General features: G+C 39.1%; 1 protein-coding gene across 1 annotated transcript in view; it reads right to left on the reverse strand.

The window, feature by feature from the left end:
• The window catches only part of SATB2 (SATB homeobox 2), a 183,737-nt gene that overhangs the window by 104,654 nt on the left and 64,667 nt on the right, over positions 1-14,416 (reverse strand). Inside the window, exons 4-5 of the mRNA XM_008061216.2 lie at positions 2,856-2,982; positions 1,245-1,368 (exon numbers count right to left, since the gene is read on the reverse strand). Of these exons, the coding sequence (XP_008059407.1) occupies positions 1,245-1,368; positions 2,856-2,982 (251 nt within the window). The remainder of the gene's footprint in view (positions 1-1,244; positions 1,369-2,855; positions 2,983-14,416) is intronic.

Raw genomic sequence — 14,416 nt, forward strand, 5'->3', positions numbered from 1 at the left:
AAATATTAATAGCATGCTTTGCTTCAGAGGATCCAGATTCTAAAACACCCTCAAAGACACACACACAAAATACTCAGTTCACATCAACAATAACATGTTTCAATAATAATAGCTACACTGTATATGGAGTATCACTGCATGTCAGACACAAGGTTTATCCCCTCTTTCTATGACTAAGAACCATCCCTATCCTGGTTTTACTTACCAAAAAGAGGCTCATAAAGGTGAGGTTATAGAGATTTGTCAGCCAGGATATGAACCCAGACCTATCTGATTCCAGAACACATGCTTTTAACTACCCAGTCTTCCAATTTCCCATAGATTCTCTTACCCTGGACCACAGCTTGTAGCGCACCAAGTTTCTGGGTTTCTCATCATGTTCCCTTGAACTCAGCAGACATGTAATTAGCCCATTGTCTTAAATCAAGTTAGTAACTCACACCAGGAAATGGATTTCCATTCAAGTCTTTAGAAAATGTCAATGAGTTCATTTTTACAGGAATTCTATGCCACCATAGGCAAAATAGTACCTCATCATTAGAAAAAGTAGAGTCCTAGCCCAGGAACACAAACAGAAAAAACATCCTTTGCCTCCACTGTCCCTTCCTTTGAGCCTCTCAATCTCTTATCTTCGTGGCTTGTTTTAGTTTATGATCAGTTCACTAAAAATAAAGTATCACTTTTTCTCAGGATGCATTTTCATGTGATGGATTCACTATAAAACCTCTATAAACGCATAGGATATAAAGATCATCTCTCTCGACCAGACAGGCAAAAGGCCCAATAAATCACACACAGAAGAGTTTAGCATGGCTGACTCATCCCGCTGACCAGATGAAGAAATAACCTGCAGCATCAATTTGAGGAGGGGAGGCTGAAGTAGGGCTCGGCCTGCCACTCAACCAGATAGTGAGCTTAGGCAGGGAACCCAAGTGTTTCTCTGAGCCCTGATGTATCAATTGATAAAGTGGTGACACAGATCCTACCTCTGTGACCTATGTGAGAAGTTAATGATTGTGTACATAAAAGGTTTTAATACTCTCCTCTTACAGCAGAGCTCTCAGCAAGTGATCACTTCTACTCTACAACCCAAAGCACCATAATGTCCATATTGTTTCCACCTCAAATGCAGTATGACTCTATAAATAAAAGACAGAAGACAGCTATCTCCGCAGGAGTGGCCCTCCTGCTGGAGAGTCCACAGGAGCTTCTACGGCTTCCCAGACCCCCACAGAGACACTGACCTGGGAGAGAGGGCATTCTTTGGCTAATGTGCTCTGGTTCATCTCTTTGAGCAGTTCCTTTAAGGCATTGCGGACTGTGGCGTGGTTCCACTGCTCCGCAGGCAGGTCTTCCAACTTCGAACAACTGCAAAACAGAGCAAGAATGAATGACAATGCAAACCTCAGTTGAGGCCCCTGAATGTAGAGGAGATGGTGCAATGATTACTCGCGAGTCCTGTGTCAACTTTAGAAGAACGGCTGAAGGACAAGATCTAAGGTGGGCCCTGAGTGAAGGGAGGGCCCAGTGGGTTCTCTTTAAGTTATCACACTAGTCTAAGAAAAATAGTCATTCTGAATATAAAGATATGATATTTTTATAAAATATGATTTTTCCAATGTGCTTATGAAAACTGGCATGGCATTGTGATTATATTTCCCCAATACAGATTTAATTATTGGGGGTTTCTAAGGCTCAATGTCAGTAGATGTTCCATTAGACTTGCAATTTGAAGGCCCACTCTTACCCTCATAGAACAATTCAGAGACGTTACTTTCCTCACCAAAAAATAACTTTCAAGATAAGATGCTAGGCCGGGCATGGTGGCACACACCCATAATCTCAGCATTTTGGGAGGATCACTTGAGGCCAGGAGTTTGAGACCAGCCTGGGCAATGCAAACAGACTCCATCTCTACAAAAAAATTTTTTAAAAAATAGTCAGACACGGTGGCACATGCCTATAGTTTCAGTTACTCAGGTGGCTGAGGTGGAAGGATCACTTGAGCCCAGGAGTTTGAGGCTGTGGTGAGCAAAGATTGTGCCACTGCACTCCAGCCTGAACAAGAGAGTAAGATCTCAACTCAAAAAAAGAAAGAAAAATATATATATACAAGACACTCAAACATTTCTAGACAAGGATGCAGATGTTGGGTTCCTTATTAAAGTATAAATTCCCCAAAAGGGGATAATCCAAAATCCTTACACTAAAAGACAATATTCATTAAATCACAACTAGCAGGAACTTTACAATAAAAAACTACAAAGAACCTTTACATTCTTTTGAGGTGTATCTTACTCTGGATGCCATATTTGGAAAAAAAGAAAAGAAAAAAAAAAAAAAAGAAAGAAATGATCCCCAGAATCTCTGCAGGGCACAAAGTGTGGTTTTTGGACGTGGCTATTGGAAAGGGAAGAAAGAGATCCCCTGTGCCAGTGCATTCTTGGTAAACCTCCTGCAAGAACAAAACACCACTCACAACACAAGCCTGAAAGTAGCAGACGTGTTTATTCCTCAAATACTAATTGCCACACATTTCACAGGGCCTAGAGGACCCACAGAATAAGCGGCTGTGGAAAGTTCCCTTCAAGGGCTGCAGATTCTTAATGATTTATCAAGCTGCCCCCAGGTGACCACTTCACTGCTTCTGAAAACAAAACATAAAGCTGTTGGAATGCGGACTATAAAGACACCTGGTGAAGCCCCCTCCTCCCTTCTCTTCTCTCCTCCTTCTTTTCATTCCACCCAATGTCTAGAAATTAGCTAAGACAGGACGTGCTGATCTCTGTGGTGAATCTAGAATCACTGGAGCAGTGCTCTGAGAGAAGGCTAGGCAGATGTTCAGAAACACCCACCTTTGTAATTGGATTTTCAGCGTCACCACATGATAGACATCTTGTAGCATGTCGGCCACTGTCGCATCGGGTGCATCTGTCACATAACTGAGGGGGAGAGGGTTCCACCTCCCTAGCTTGATTATTCCTGAACAGGGAAGAAAAACATCATAAACACATATCTGCTATTTATTAAACCCTCCCATTGTTTGTTCAATGTTAAGAAGGTCAACCAGTTGTCAACATTCAAGGCCCACTCAGATATTTTACAACCCAGTGCAACAAGCTATTTCTTTCTGGCTGACAATCCAGTTAGTTAACTCTACAGGAAGACGGGAACGAAAGGATGAGGTTTAATCACAGACAATCAGTTCTTTTATGTTTTCCTGTTTCTTAAATTACTTAGAAAACCATACGGATACTTCCTTCCCCCAAAGTCTTGTTTCACATTCTAACTTAAGACTGATGCTAAATATACAGGGCTGCTGATTTCACAGACAAAAAAAAAAAAAAGTAAGTCTCAAGTAAATATAAGATTCAGTTTTGAATTGTACAAGAAAATTCCTGTGTGTGGGCTCAGCGCACAGCTACATCCTGACTGTGGTGCGATTCCCAGTGCGAATAGCATTTGGAGCTGATGAAGCAGTTCAAGTTCACTTCCACATCCGCGTCTCACCAGGCAGAGAGGTTGCTTTCCCGGGCCAAATGCAAGAGCATGGTGATTGACCACAGATCAGAAATAACAAACGTGCCTTCAACTTCCTTTCTTTTTCTCATTCCTCGGCTCTTTTTAGAGTGACAACAGTGCATTTTCCCCGTGGAGTCCCTGCTGCATGTGGTAAACATGCACGACAGTGAAAAAAAAAAGAGTAAAAATTCTTTTCAAACTTGGGCTATGACGAGCAGCAATTTTAGGCATACCCTTGTTAGAGGAAGATTCATGGGAGGGCTTCAGCGCCATATGGTGAAAATGCTAACTTATTCATAAGACAGGCCCATACTATCTGGTGCATAGGGCACACATGACATTGATGAAGAAAAATAGAAAAACTCATTTCGCAAACGACACGGGGTAACAAAAATTTTATTTGTATGCTATGAAAAACCCAATGGTCCCCAAGATGTCAGAAATTGTTACACATAAAAAGCACTGTTTTGGTGATAAAAGAAAACACCGTTTTTATTTTTGATAATACAGGTGAGTCCAACTACAGTGTTCATTAAAAACTATATATTTTTTAATCATCAAAGAGAGAAAACACCTGTACACCCAAGTGAACTTTTAGAAGCTTCACAAAATGATGCTTGATAGCTATGGGGCAAAATTCCAACAATAGGAAATGAACTTTTTGGTCAGGGCACGTCCTGTCCAAGATGAAATAAATGAATGCGCAATGCTTGACATAATGCATGAAAACAGGGAATAAACAGAACAAAAATATTAAAATGATACACTGTTTCAGTATTAAGATTGAACAATCTGGTGCTGAATATGCTGCAGTATAAATAGTGCCTGGACTCAGATCCAATAAAGTAACACAGCTCTCATTCATAGTACCGTATGTCTCCAGTTCTGGCTCCTGGAGCCATATTTCACTTGCCAAGAAAAGCTGTTTTCTTGCAGGGATAGTTTGCTTAACATTCTCTCTCATGACAATGAAAAGTGCACAGCGCACAGCATGTAGTAGTCGTGAAATGAACATCCAGGGCCCACTGGACAGCCACCCACCAGCGAGTGGGTCTGCTTCCTTGCTTCTTTTACTCCTGACATTTGCAAGTACTAAAAAGATACCGTGTAACACGTCTAACATATTTCCTTTTTTAAAGTCATTCCACAAGTTTAAATTCCTTTTGAAAGTCATCATGATCACCCATAAGTTGACTATAAATTGACTGTATTCTAAAGGAATGACTTTTAATTATAAGAGAATGGGGGGGAGGGATGAAGTTGGCAATTATCCACTATACCAGGTGAGTAGAAGAAGCAGATTTTGTGGTTCACTGTGGTTACTAAGAATATGAAGGTAACAAGAAAAAAAATTGAACCCTGAAAACTTCAGTGCACAGCTCTACAAAAAAGTCATCTGTGTTGCTCTGTGTCAGTTCATTCCCTTTTATTGAGAATATTCCATTGCAAGAATATACCACAATGCAGCCAGACACAACAGAATATATCTGTATGATTTCATGCATATGAAATACAAGGACAGGCAAGACTAATCTATGGAGGTAGAAGTCAGAGGGACAGCATGAGGCACTGACTGGAAAGGGACAAAAGGGATTTCCCTGATTTGGCCAGTAGATGCATGAGCATAAAAGCCATCAAAATTTATCAAACTGAACACTTCAATATGCATACATTTTATTTTATATAAATTATACCTCACTTTTTTAAAAAGTGGAGGGGGAGAAATCTCTACAGGAAATAACAGACAAATCACTCTACTCGAAATAGTCATCTCCATTTAGGTAAATTCTTTTTCCACCTTGATGAGCCGGAAGGAGACTTGTTTGGGCTGGAATTAGACACACACAGGTGTTTTCACAACACTTAATACCTCCACATAGAGCAGCTGCTACAGGTTGGTTTCTACATCTTGGAAGAGAGCTATTGACACATGCTATTTTCTCAGGCACTAGGAAGCAGTGTTTGCTTTTTCTTCTTTGCACCATGTTAACTAATGTGCACGGTCCTAGAAGTCATGGTCTTTGCCCAACTATTTACCAGAGACAAGGACAGCTTACACCAGAAGGCCACTCCCTTCCAGCCAGACAGGGGCTTAGAATAACTATTTTTAACAAGTCTTTCCTCCAGGCAGGGTCTCTATCAAATGCACTATCCTCTTTGGAAATGCATTCCTTAGAGCAGTCCTTCTTCCTTGATATAAAATAGACAAAAATATTACTTGGAATAGTAGTTAAGTGTTAATTGAGAAAATCAAATTGGGAAGCAGTACACCATAGTGACTAAGAACGCAGACTTCTAAGTCAAATTGCCTCAGTTCACATCCTGGCTCTGTCACCTACTAATTATATCATCTTAGCAAGTTACTGAATGTCTCCATACCTCAATGCTCTCATCTGTAAATTGGAATAATAAAAGCATTGATCTTATAAGTATACTGTGCAAATTAAATGTAAAATCCTTAGTACAAAGCCTGGATATAATTTAGTCATTATTTAGTCCTTTCTAATATGTCTTTTAAAAAGGAAGATATAATCAGTTCTATTTATTTCAAAAAATACTGACTCATAGATTTTTTAATGACTTCATTAGCTTTTAATTTTTAATTTAGTCATATGTCTGTAAATGGTCCTAATTTTTTTTTTTTTTTTAGTTTGTTTGTTTAAGGGTCACATTCTGTTGCCCAGGCTGGAGTACAGTGACACTATCAGAGCTCTCTGCAGGCTCAAATTTCTGGGCTCACGTGATCCTTCCGGCTCAGCTTCCCAAGTTGCTGGGACTATAAGCATTATACCACCACACCCCGCTAATTTTTAAATTTTTTGTAGAGAGAGGGCTTGCTATGTTGCCCAGGATGGTTGTGAACTCCTGGGCTCAAGCAATCCGCTTTGCCTCAGCCTCTCAAAGTGCTGGGATTACAGGTATGAGCCACTGTGCCTAGCCCCCGATTTATTTTAAAGTAGGTCTACACAACAGTAAGTCCTATCTCCTATTCTTACCCCTCCCCCATTCATTTCTTCCATCCTTGCTCCTCAGTGGCTTCTATCCTTCTACCTGTACTTAGGTTCAGATCTCCTTTACTTTAAAACAAACAAAAACACTACAACCACCTTTCTGTTTCCCCAGTCTCTCTTATTTTTTGCCTTAGCAAACCTACTGTAAGTGTACCTCCAATTTCTCCAGCAGCCCTTTATCCATGGATTTCTAGTTTCAACTCCCTCTGTGAGGACATGAAGATTCAAAAGGGCTGGGTCACCTTGAGTAGCCAAGATGACATCACTAGCACACAGCAGAGCTCAGATTCACTTCAAAGACCATGCTCTCACTCTTCTTGCCATCTCCACTCTTCTTGCTATCATATCCACACCAGGAGAAAAGACTGGAAAGGACCTTGGTTCCAGGCTTTGGAAGGTGGTGAATGCCTGACTCAGTAGCATACTGTACTAGTCAGAGGTTAGCAGTAAGGTCTGAAGTCAGAGGTGAGTTTATGTCCCGCCTCCTCTGCTTGTCAGCTGTGAGATTCTGAGCTACTTGTTTAGTCTCTCCAAGTTTCAGTTTTCATGTTTACAAAATGGGGATAATAAAAAATGCCTACCCTCTAGGGTTATCATGAAGTTTTAAATGAAAATGAGACTTTAGCACTGGGATTGTCACAAAATAAGTGTTCAGTAAAAGTTCAGAAAAATAGATCCTTCTTGACAAGTTCCCTAGTGTAGATATGTACCATCATTGCAAAGCTTCAGGAGATTAAGTTAGCTTGAGTGTCCTTTATCAGAAATGCTTGGAGAACCAGGAGTGTTTCAGAATTTGGATTTTTTTCAGACTTTAAAATAACTGCATTATACTTACTGGTTGAGCACCTCAAATCCAAAGCTCCAAAATCTGAAATGCTCCAATGAGCACATCTTTTGAACATCATGTCAGTGCTCAAAAAGTCTCTGGTTTTGGAGCCTTCCAGATTTTGGATTCAAATTTGGGATGCTCGACTTGTACTGGAATGGATGTGAAAGCACTCAGAGGAGAGAACAAAGAGCTGCAATAATTCAGGTAGATGTGTCTAGTTACAATTATTCCAGTTTCTTCATGGCTTCTAAGGAGGGAAGCAAACCCCGCCAATAGCTACCATGAAGTAAAGGAGGAAAAGGAAGAAAAAGCAGGTCCTGTGCCCACTGGAGACAAGTCACAGCACTGAAGAAATCTCTCTGAGAACGGTATAACTTAAGTACACAGACACTATTACCAACACTCACACTCTATGGGTAAGTTTTGTAACCACAATCTGAAAAAAAACGAGAGAAACTAATGATGGTTAAAACAGAAAGTATATTGTGAATATGTGCGCATGTGCATACACACACACATACCCTGATTCCAGCCAGGCACACAGTGGATGCTCAGTACATGACAATTCTCATCTCTTCTCTAATCATATATCGCATTCTCACTCCGTCTAGAGTGCCGATCCCCAATGTCTACTTCTAGAAATCATACACATTCTTCAAATTGGGTCCTGGGAATAATTCCAACCCTGATCAACCCACCTCAAGTAATACTTTCACTACAATCCTGCATAATAAATATTTTTGGTTGACTTGCGTATCTTATAAGATATTTATTTTATCCCAGTATCTCTGTTACTCTACAGTTTGCAAAAGTGTTTTACACAACCCTTAATTCATCATCATGCAGAGGGAGTCAGTATTCGGCCTGGAAGTGAGCTGGAGATCAAAGGAGAATGACTTTCCAAGGACATCCATGAATGAGAGCAGGACTAGAACCTGGGCTTCATTTTGCAAGTTTTTGAACTACTAAACCAATATCCTTTCTACTCAGCTCTGTTACTGCTGCCCTGAGGATGTGTCCATGTGCCAGTGCCCAACCACACAATGTCCCTGGGGAGAAGAGCCAAAGCTTATTCACAGGCACACATCAGGCAGGGTCGTGACATTGAATATTAAACCAAAGAACAAAGGAGCCCAATGAGCAAACAGGTGACAGACCCAGAAGGTTGAAGAGCCAGCTACACTTGACACTTCTCTAGGAAAAAAAAAAAAAAGCATCCCACAAGAGTGCCATTTCAGACATAAACATTGCTTCCCAAATCATCTTTATTATTTCCAAGGAAGTTATCATCTGCAAACATTTAGAAAATGCCTGGTGTTGAAGACTATTACAGACACAGTTTCAAGGTCTTTGAGTCACAAATTATGGGCCTTTATTTTGGGGCTGAAATTCATACAAATGTTAACATGATTGAATTGAGCACAATATAAATAAAACTGTTTATATCCAGACAAATCTCTTCACTAAAATATAGAGTATCAATCCACTCATTGTGTAATGTGTTCAGACCAAATAACAAAATGCAATTGTAGGTAAATTTCCCATTAGTGACATAAAATTAGGTTGAGAATGGAGGCAATTTTTGTCTAAAATTTAAAAGATGCAATAATGGAATTCAGTTTTTTACTCTCTCAATGCAGTGTTTTGCCACAGTTAAAGAGCTGACATTTCATAAAGAGGAATGTCAATAGTTGTGTGTGTTAATATGTTTTTGCTGTTTTTATCAGTTTGAAATCTACCCCAAAGAAACTAATGATTCCTTGCAGGGGATACATATTTCATATAGTTAGTATTATTGGCCTCTAATTATGTAAAAACAAAAGAGTGGTGATAATACACATTTATAATTGATCAATATTTGATTCAAGCTATTAAGAAGTCAGTCACTTCTGAGGATAAAATAAAAAGTGATAATACAATATAATCTATGAAACACTGGGGGGGGTTGTATGAAAGGGACACATTCATTCATTCAGCATACTTTTATTGTGTGTCTCCAGCATAAAAGTCACTAAGATGCAAAGATAAACCGACATAGTGTCCCTGTAATTATGGACCTCACAATTGAGCAGAGAAGCTTATTACTGCTAAACACATAGCTCAGTGGAACCGCTCCTAAAATAAACCAAGATGATAGCTTCCCCCTGCACCTCAAATATGAAAAGTATTTACTTCGTGAAGGCCAATTCTCACAGTCTGCAGAAGCATGCAGAGACGCTGATAAAATAGGTATATGCGGGGTAGGCTGCAGAAGAGAGCCCACACATCAGTCTGTGAAGCAGATACACGCAACCCAGCAAGAGATTAGCCGTATTCTTATAATACAGCTCAACAGATCATTTTCTTTTATTCCAGGTGCATTTTTAAATTAATTTTAAAAGCAAAGTGAAAACTCAGTCTAGGAAGAAAATGAGACATTAGCTTTACTATCTAAAGATTGGGGTTTATATATCTCATAACTCCCTGGAAAAGATCTCAACAAAAGAGTGTCAATAAAAACCCCAGCCTCACAATCACTAAGCCTTGGGGCTTCTGGTTCTCAAGATGATTTCCACAATACACCAACTGTCGATGAGGCTCATGTCAAAAAGGAGAACTCATGACACTGATGGCATCTGTTTATCCTCCTCAGAGTGGCCATGTTCTTACGCTATAGCATATAATTTTCTGGTGTTCAGCTATGCTTTGTTAAAGAAATTAAAAACTGTCTGTACTATATAATAAGAACACAGAATTATCTATCCATAAATCAGTTCACAGGAAATCACTACTCAGCAGTATATAATAACTCAGCCTGTGTTTCTAACCTGTGGCTTGACTGTGGTATATCATCAAACTGTAGCAACAAAAAGGCATAAATTGTAGTTATTATTGCTAAACCTGTGGTGGGAATGACTTTTTAATAAGGAAAGAGAAAAACAACCCCAGCAAAATAAAAATGATTTTTGAAGTATACCTATTTTCCTTTTTAATGCACAGCTTAGTAGTACCCCAATACAACTTCCTGGAATAAACCAAATCCCTTTATACTGTCTGCTTTGATTTTGAAGACTCCCTTATCTAAACTTTAAATGGCTTGCACTGGGGTAAAAATGGAAAATGAAATAGCATTCTTCAGGCATCTCACATTATTCAAGTGCTTTTTTAACTTACACAAATTAATGAAACTTCACAACATACTTGTCTGGGAGCCTACAATGTATTTATTCCTGCATTCATAATAATACAAAAGGGACACCAGACAAAAATAAATAATTCAATGACTCAGAATAAATGTTGAGGTAAATCTGTCTGAAAATCACACACACACACACACACACACATACACACACACACACACACACACACACACACACACACACACAACACTGGGCACACTGGTTCTCATCCCCCCCATCAATGGCCCCTACCTGCAACAGTGTATCATTGACAATCACAAACAAGGTAGTTTTGTTTTTTTTTTAACTCTTTAAGCATACTAACTTTTACCTTCAAATTATATCTGTATCTTTCAGGGGAAACCATAAAGAAGATTATTAGAAAATTAAAATTAATTTTAGAGTACTTTCTGAATAAACTATAGTGACATACAGCAGTCTGTCACACATTTTTGAGCTGACAACCCCTTTGCATTATAGAAATGTTCTACTTAAAATATATATACAGTACCATTTGATGCCTTGTAATTCTATACATGGCTTTTATATTTTGCCGCATAAAGATTTTGTCTCATGTAAGGGATGCTGTTTCACATTTGGGAAATGTTATGTTACAATCCTGACTTTTATTGGATTATTTAATATAAGCACTAAGTAACTAGACTAAATTAATAAAGACCCTATTTTTTAAAAAAAGGATAAAGAGAGAGGGAGAACAAAATTATTCCACAAATTAAATAAAACTTTCTGAAGTTGGCATTTTAGAAACCTTTATTTAATTTTCAGAATTCCAATTCCTCTGAAAAACAGCCAAAATATTGGTCAGGATATGACAAAAATATGGTTGCTGTTTAGTTATTTATTTCATAAGAGTGCCATTTAAAACTATTACATGAGAAAGAAAAGTGTTATGAGAAATTATTTGGGATTGGTTCTAAACTTCTGTCACTGGTTAAAAACTATTTCATCTGGTACATATTTTCTTATTATTGCACTAAGTTTAATCATTATCTAAAAGAGTTTTAAAAGACTAATTTTGACAGGTAACATAAACAAGTTTCTCATTTTTTCTTCCTTTTTATTCAGAAATACATTTGCATGAAGAGATTTCCCTCTAACATTAGTCCCCCTGAAATAGCTTCAATAATCAAAGACATGGAGGGGGAAGGTATACTCTTTTATTTAAACATACTTCACTATGTTCTAGCAGATGCTATTCATAACTTATGTTTAGCCAATGTTTCTGCATCCTCTGGGGTAAGAGGTACCCACTTAAGATCTAAAAATACAGTTGCCTCACAGACTCTGCATCTAATTAATTGCATGTATTCTTTTCAGATGGGAACTAAAATGCTGCAACAGGTTTTCCTGAGGACCTAGCTTTGCAGGTTCTCCCTCACTGGGCTCAACACCCTGGGAAGCCCTAGCAATTGCATGCCCCCAATTACACGTTCCAGAATTGTCCTTCAGGCATATTCTGTTTCCTTTAATTTCAGGTTACATAATACTTAATCTTAAGGGCAATATTATGATGGCATGTAGATTATCAAAGAAAATGGTGCCATATAATATGAAGGCAAAAGTCTTCTCATTTATGTTGTATGCTTGTATTCGTGTTCCAACTAACCTGATTTTGCATTATTTGTTACAAAATTACAATAGGAAGAAGCACCTATGGCTGCAACTAGTAAACCCACAGCAGGGAACTGCTTTTGGTTTGGATATATTTTATTATTGTTTTTGTTCCCTTAGGAATACTTTACTAATTTTTGCTTTCAATATCCACATACATGTAATCAGGTACATCTTTATAGATTAAAGCTAATAATGCACATGGTTCCCAGGTTTCAGATGTTTTACATTCAAAAGTGTTCTCACAGTTCCTTGACTTACAGTTTATTGAAATGTCATATTTAAAGGCTGCAAATCAAACTTGAAAACACGACACTACCATTTCGATACCTACAAAAGCAGCCAAACATCCAATGAACAGACAAATGTTTCTTTAACTGAATCAAAGGTAGACTTAAAGTCACAGCAATACATAGTGATACATAATGACAATGGTATACTTGACCTCCCCATCCCCAAAACTCAGCCATGTTAGAAAAATGCCTTATGAATCAGTGGGCAACTGAATGTAGTAAAGACTTCGAGATTATTCCTGATAGGATGTCATGCTATCTCATGCCAGCTGGACCAGTTAGAGATGATCTAGAAGAAAGGGGAAGGTAAGAAATGGATCCTTCTTCTTCCCATTCCCAGGGATTTGCAGATTTGTAAGGACTGTGCTGTTGAGAGTGGTCAGAGTAAGTGAGTGGGTCTAAGTGCATCCCTAGAGCAGTCATGGGGCCCATCCTAGCCCCTGGAACAAAAGCTCCAGGGTGGATCCTAGGAGATGCTGATGATGAACCAGGTTTGGGGATCACTGTGCCGAGTGCCCAGTAAAAAGTGAGAAACTGGGGCATCGAGATCAATCCACTGATTTTTCTCAAGAGAAGATCAGAAAACCAAAAGAGTTCCAGATCCTTTATTTTCAATTCACCAGTAAATAGTCTCACTACTGTCAAGTAGGATACCCTAACACAAAGAGGAACATTATGGCATGTGATAAGGAAAAAGGTTAGGATGCCTTGTAACTATGTTTTATTTCTTTTCAAGTATAAAGGACTTGGCATGGGTTGAATGGGCAATACCCAGAAGATTAAAAAAAAGTTTCCTGTATATTCAGAAACTTGTTATTGTATTTAGACTGTAAGCCACTTGAAGGCAGGGTCATGTCAGTTTGGCTTTTTTTGTAAACAATCCTAGCTATAAGCTGCATAAGGATGCCTAAAATTCGGTGGGTGTATGACGCACATGTGACAGGAAAGCCATCAATTCCAGCAGCCAGCTGGGAATGAAGAGACCCAGGTTTTGCCCTTGGATCTGCCCTGTTAGCTGTAGCTCTGCACCTGTGGGCAACTCACCTAACTCTCTGGACCCCTATTTGCCCTTCTATAAAATGAAGTTTGGGGCTGGGCACTGTGGTTCATGACTATAATCCCAGCACTTTGGGAAGTGGAGGTGGGAGGATCACTTGAGCCCAGGAGTTTGAGACCAGCCTAGGAAATACTGTGAGATCTCATCTCTACAAAAACTTCAAGAAAATAGCCAGACATGGTGGCACATGCCTATAGTCCTAGTTACTTGGGAGGCTGAGGTAGAAGGACTGCCCGAATGCAGGAGGTTGAGGCTGCGGTAGCTGTGATTGTGCCACTGCACTCCAACTTGAGGAACAGAGTAAGACCCTGACTCAAAAAAAAAGGGACTTTAAAAGCAAAAACAAAATAAAACAATCAAACAAACTCACAAGATGGTAATTATAATAAAATAACAAGAGTTAAAGTGCACTGAAAATTATAAAGTGCTGTATAAACATATGCTGGCATTCATGAATTGTAAGTTAACATAAAAGAGGTAAGCATTATATTTTTTTAGGATATGATTAAGGGAAAGTTGCCTTTACTTAAACAAGCAAAAACTTGACTCTCCTAAAATGGGTGGCTAACCTGGGAAGTCATCTGATATAGTCTAAAGACCCTGGACTAGAAAATGTGTCCTATCTTCATGACTGGGGCCAATCACTTATCCTCTTTGAACCCCTATTTTGCCATCTGTAGGAGGGTCCTCTATCAGACAGAAGGCATCAGGAACCACCACCCTCTGCTACAAATGGTACCAGAGTCTCTCTCTGCACTTGTAAGTATTTAGCATCTCTATTCCTCTCTAGATTGTTAGTTCCTCACATAGCACAATGCCTAGCAGATGGAAGATGGAGGGAAAGGGGGGAGGAAGGGAGGTGGGAAAGGAGGGAGGGAGGGGAGAAAAGGGAGGGAGAGAGGGAGAGAGGGAGA

This window comes from Carlito syrichta, unplaced genomic scaffold, assembly GCF_000164805.1.
Source record: "Carlito syrichta isolate Samal-C Ts95f unplaced genomic scaffold, Tarsius_syrichta-2.0.1 Scaffold305149, whole genome shotgun sequence".
Taxonomy (NCBI): Eukaryota; Metazoa; Chordata; class Mammalia; order Primates; family Tarsiidae; genus Carlito; species Carlito syrichta.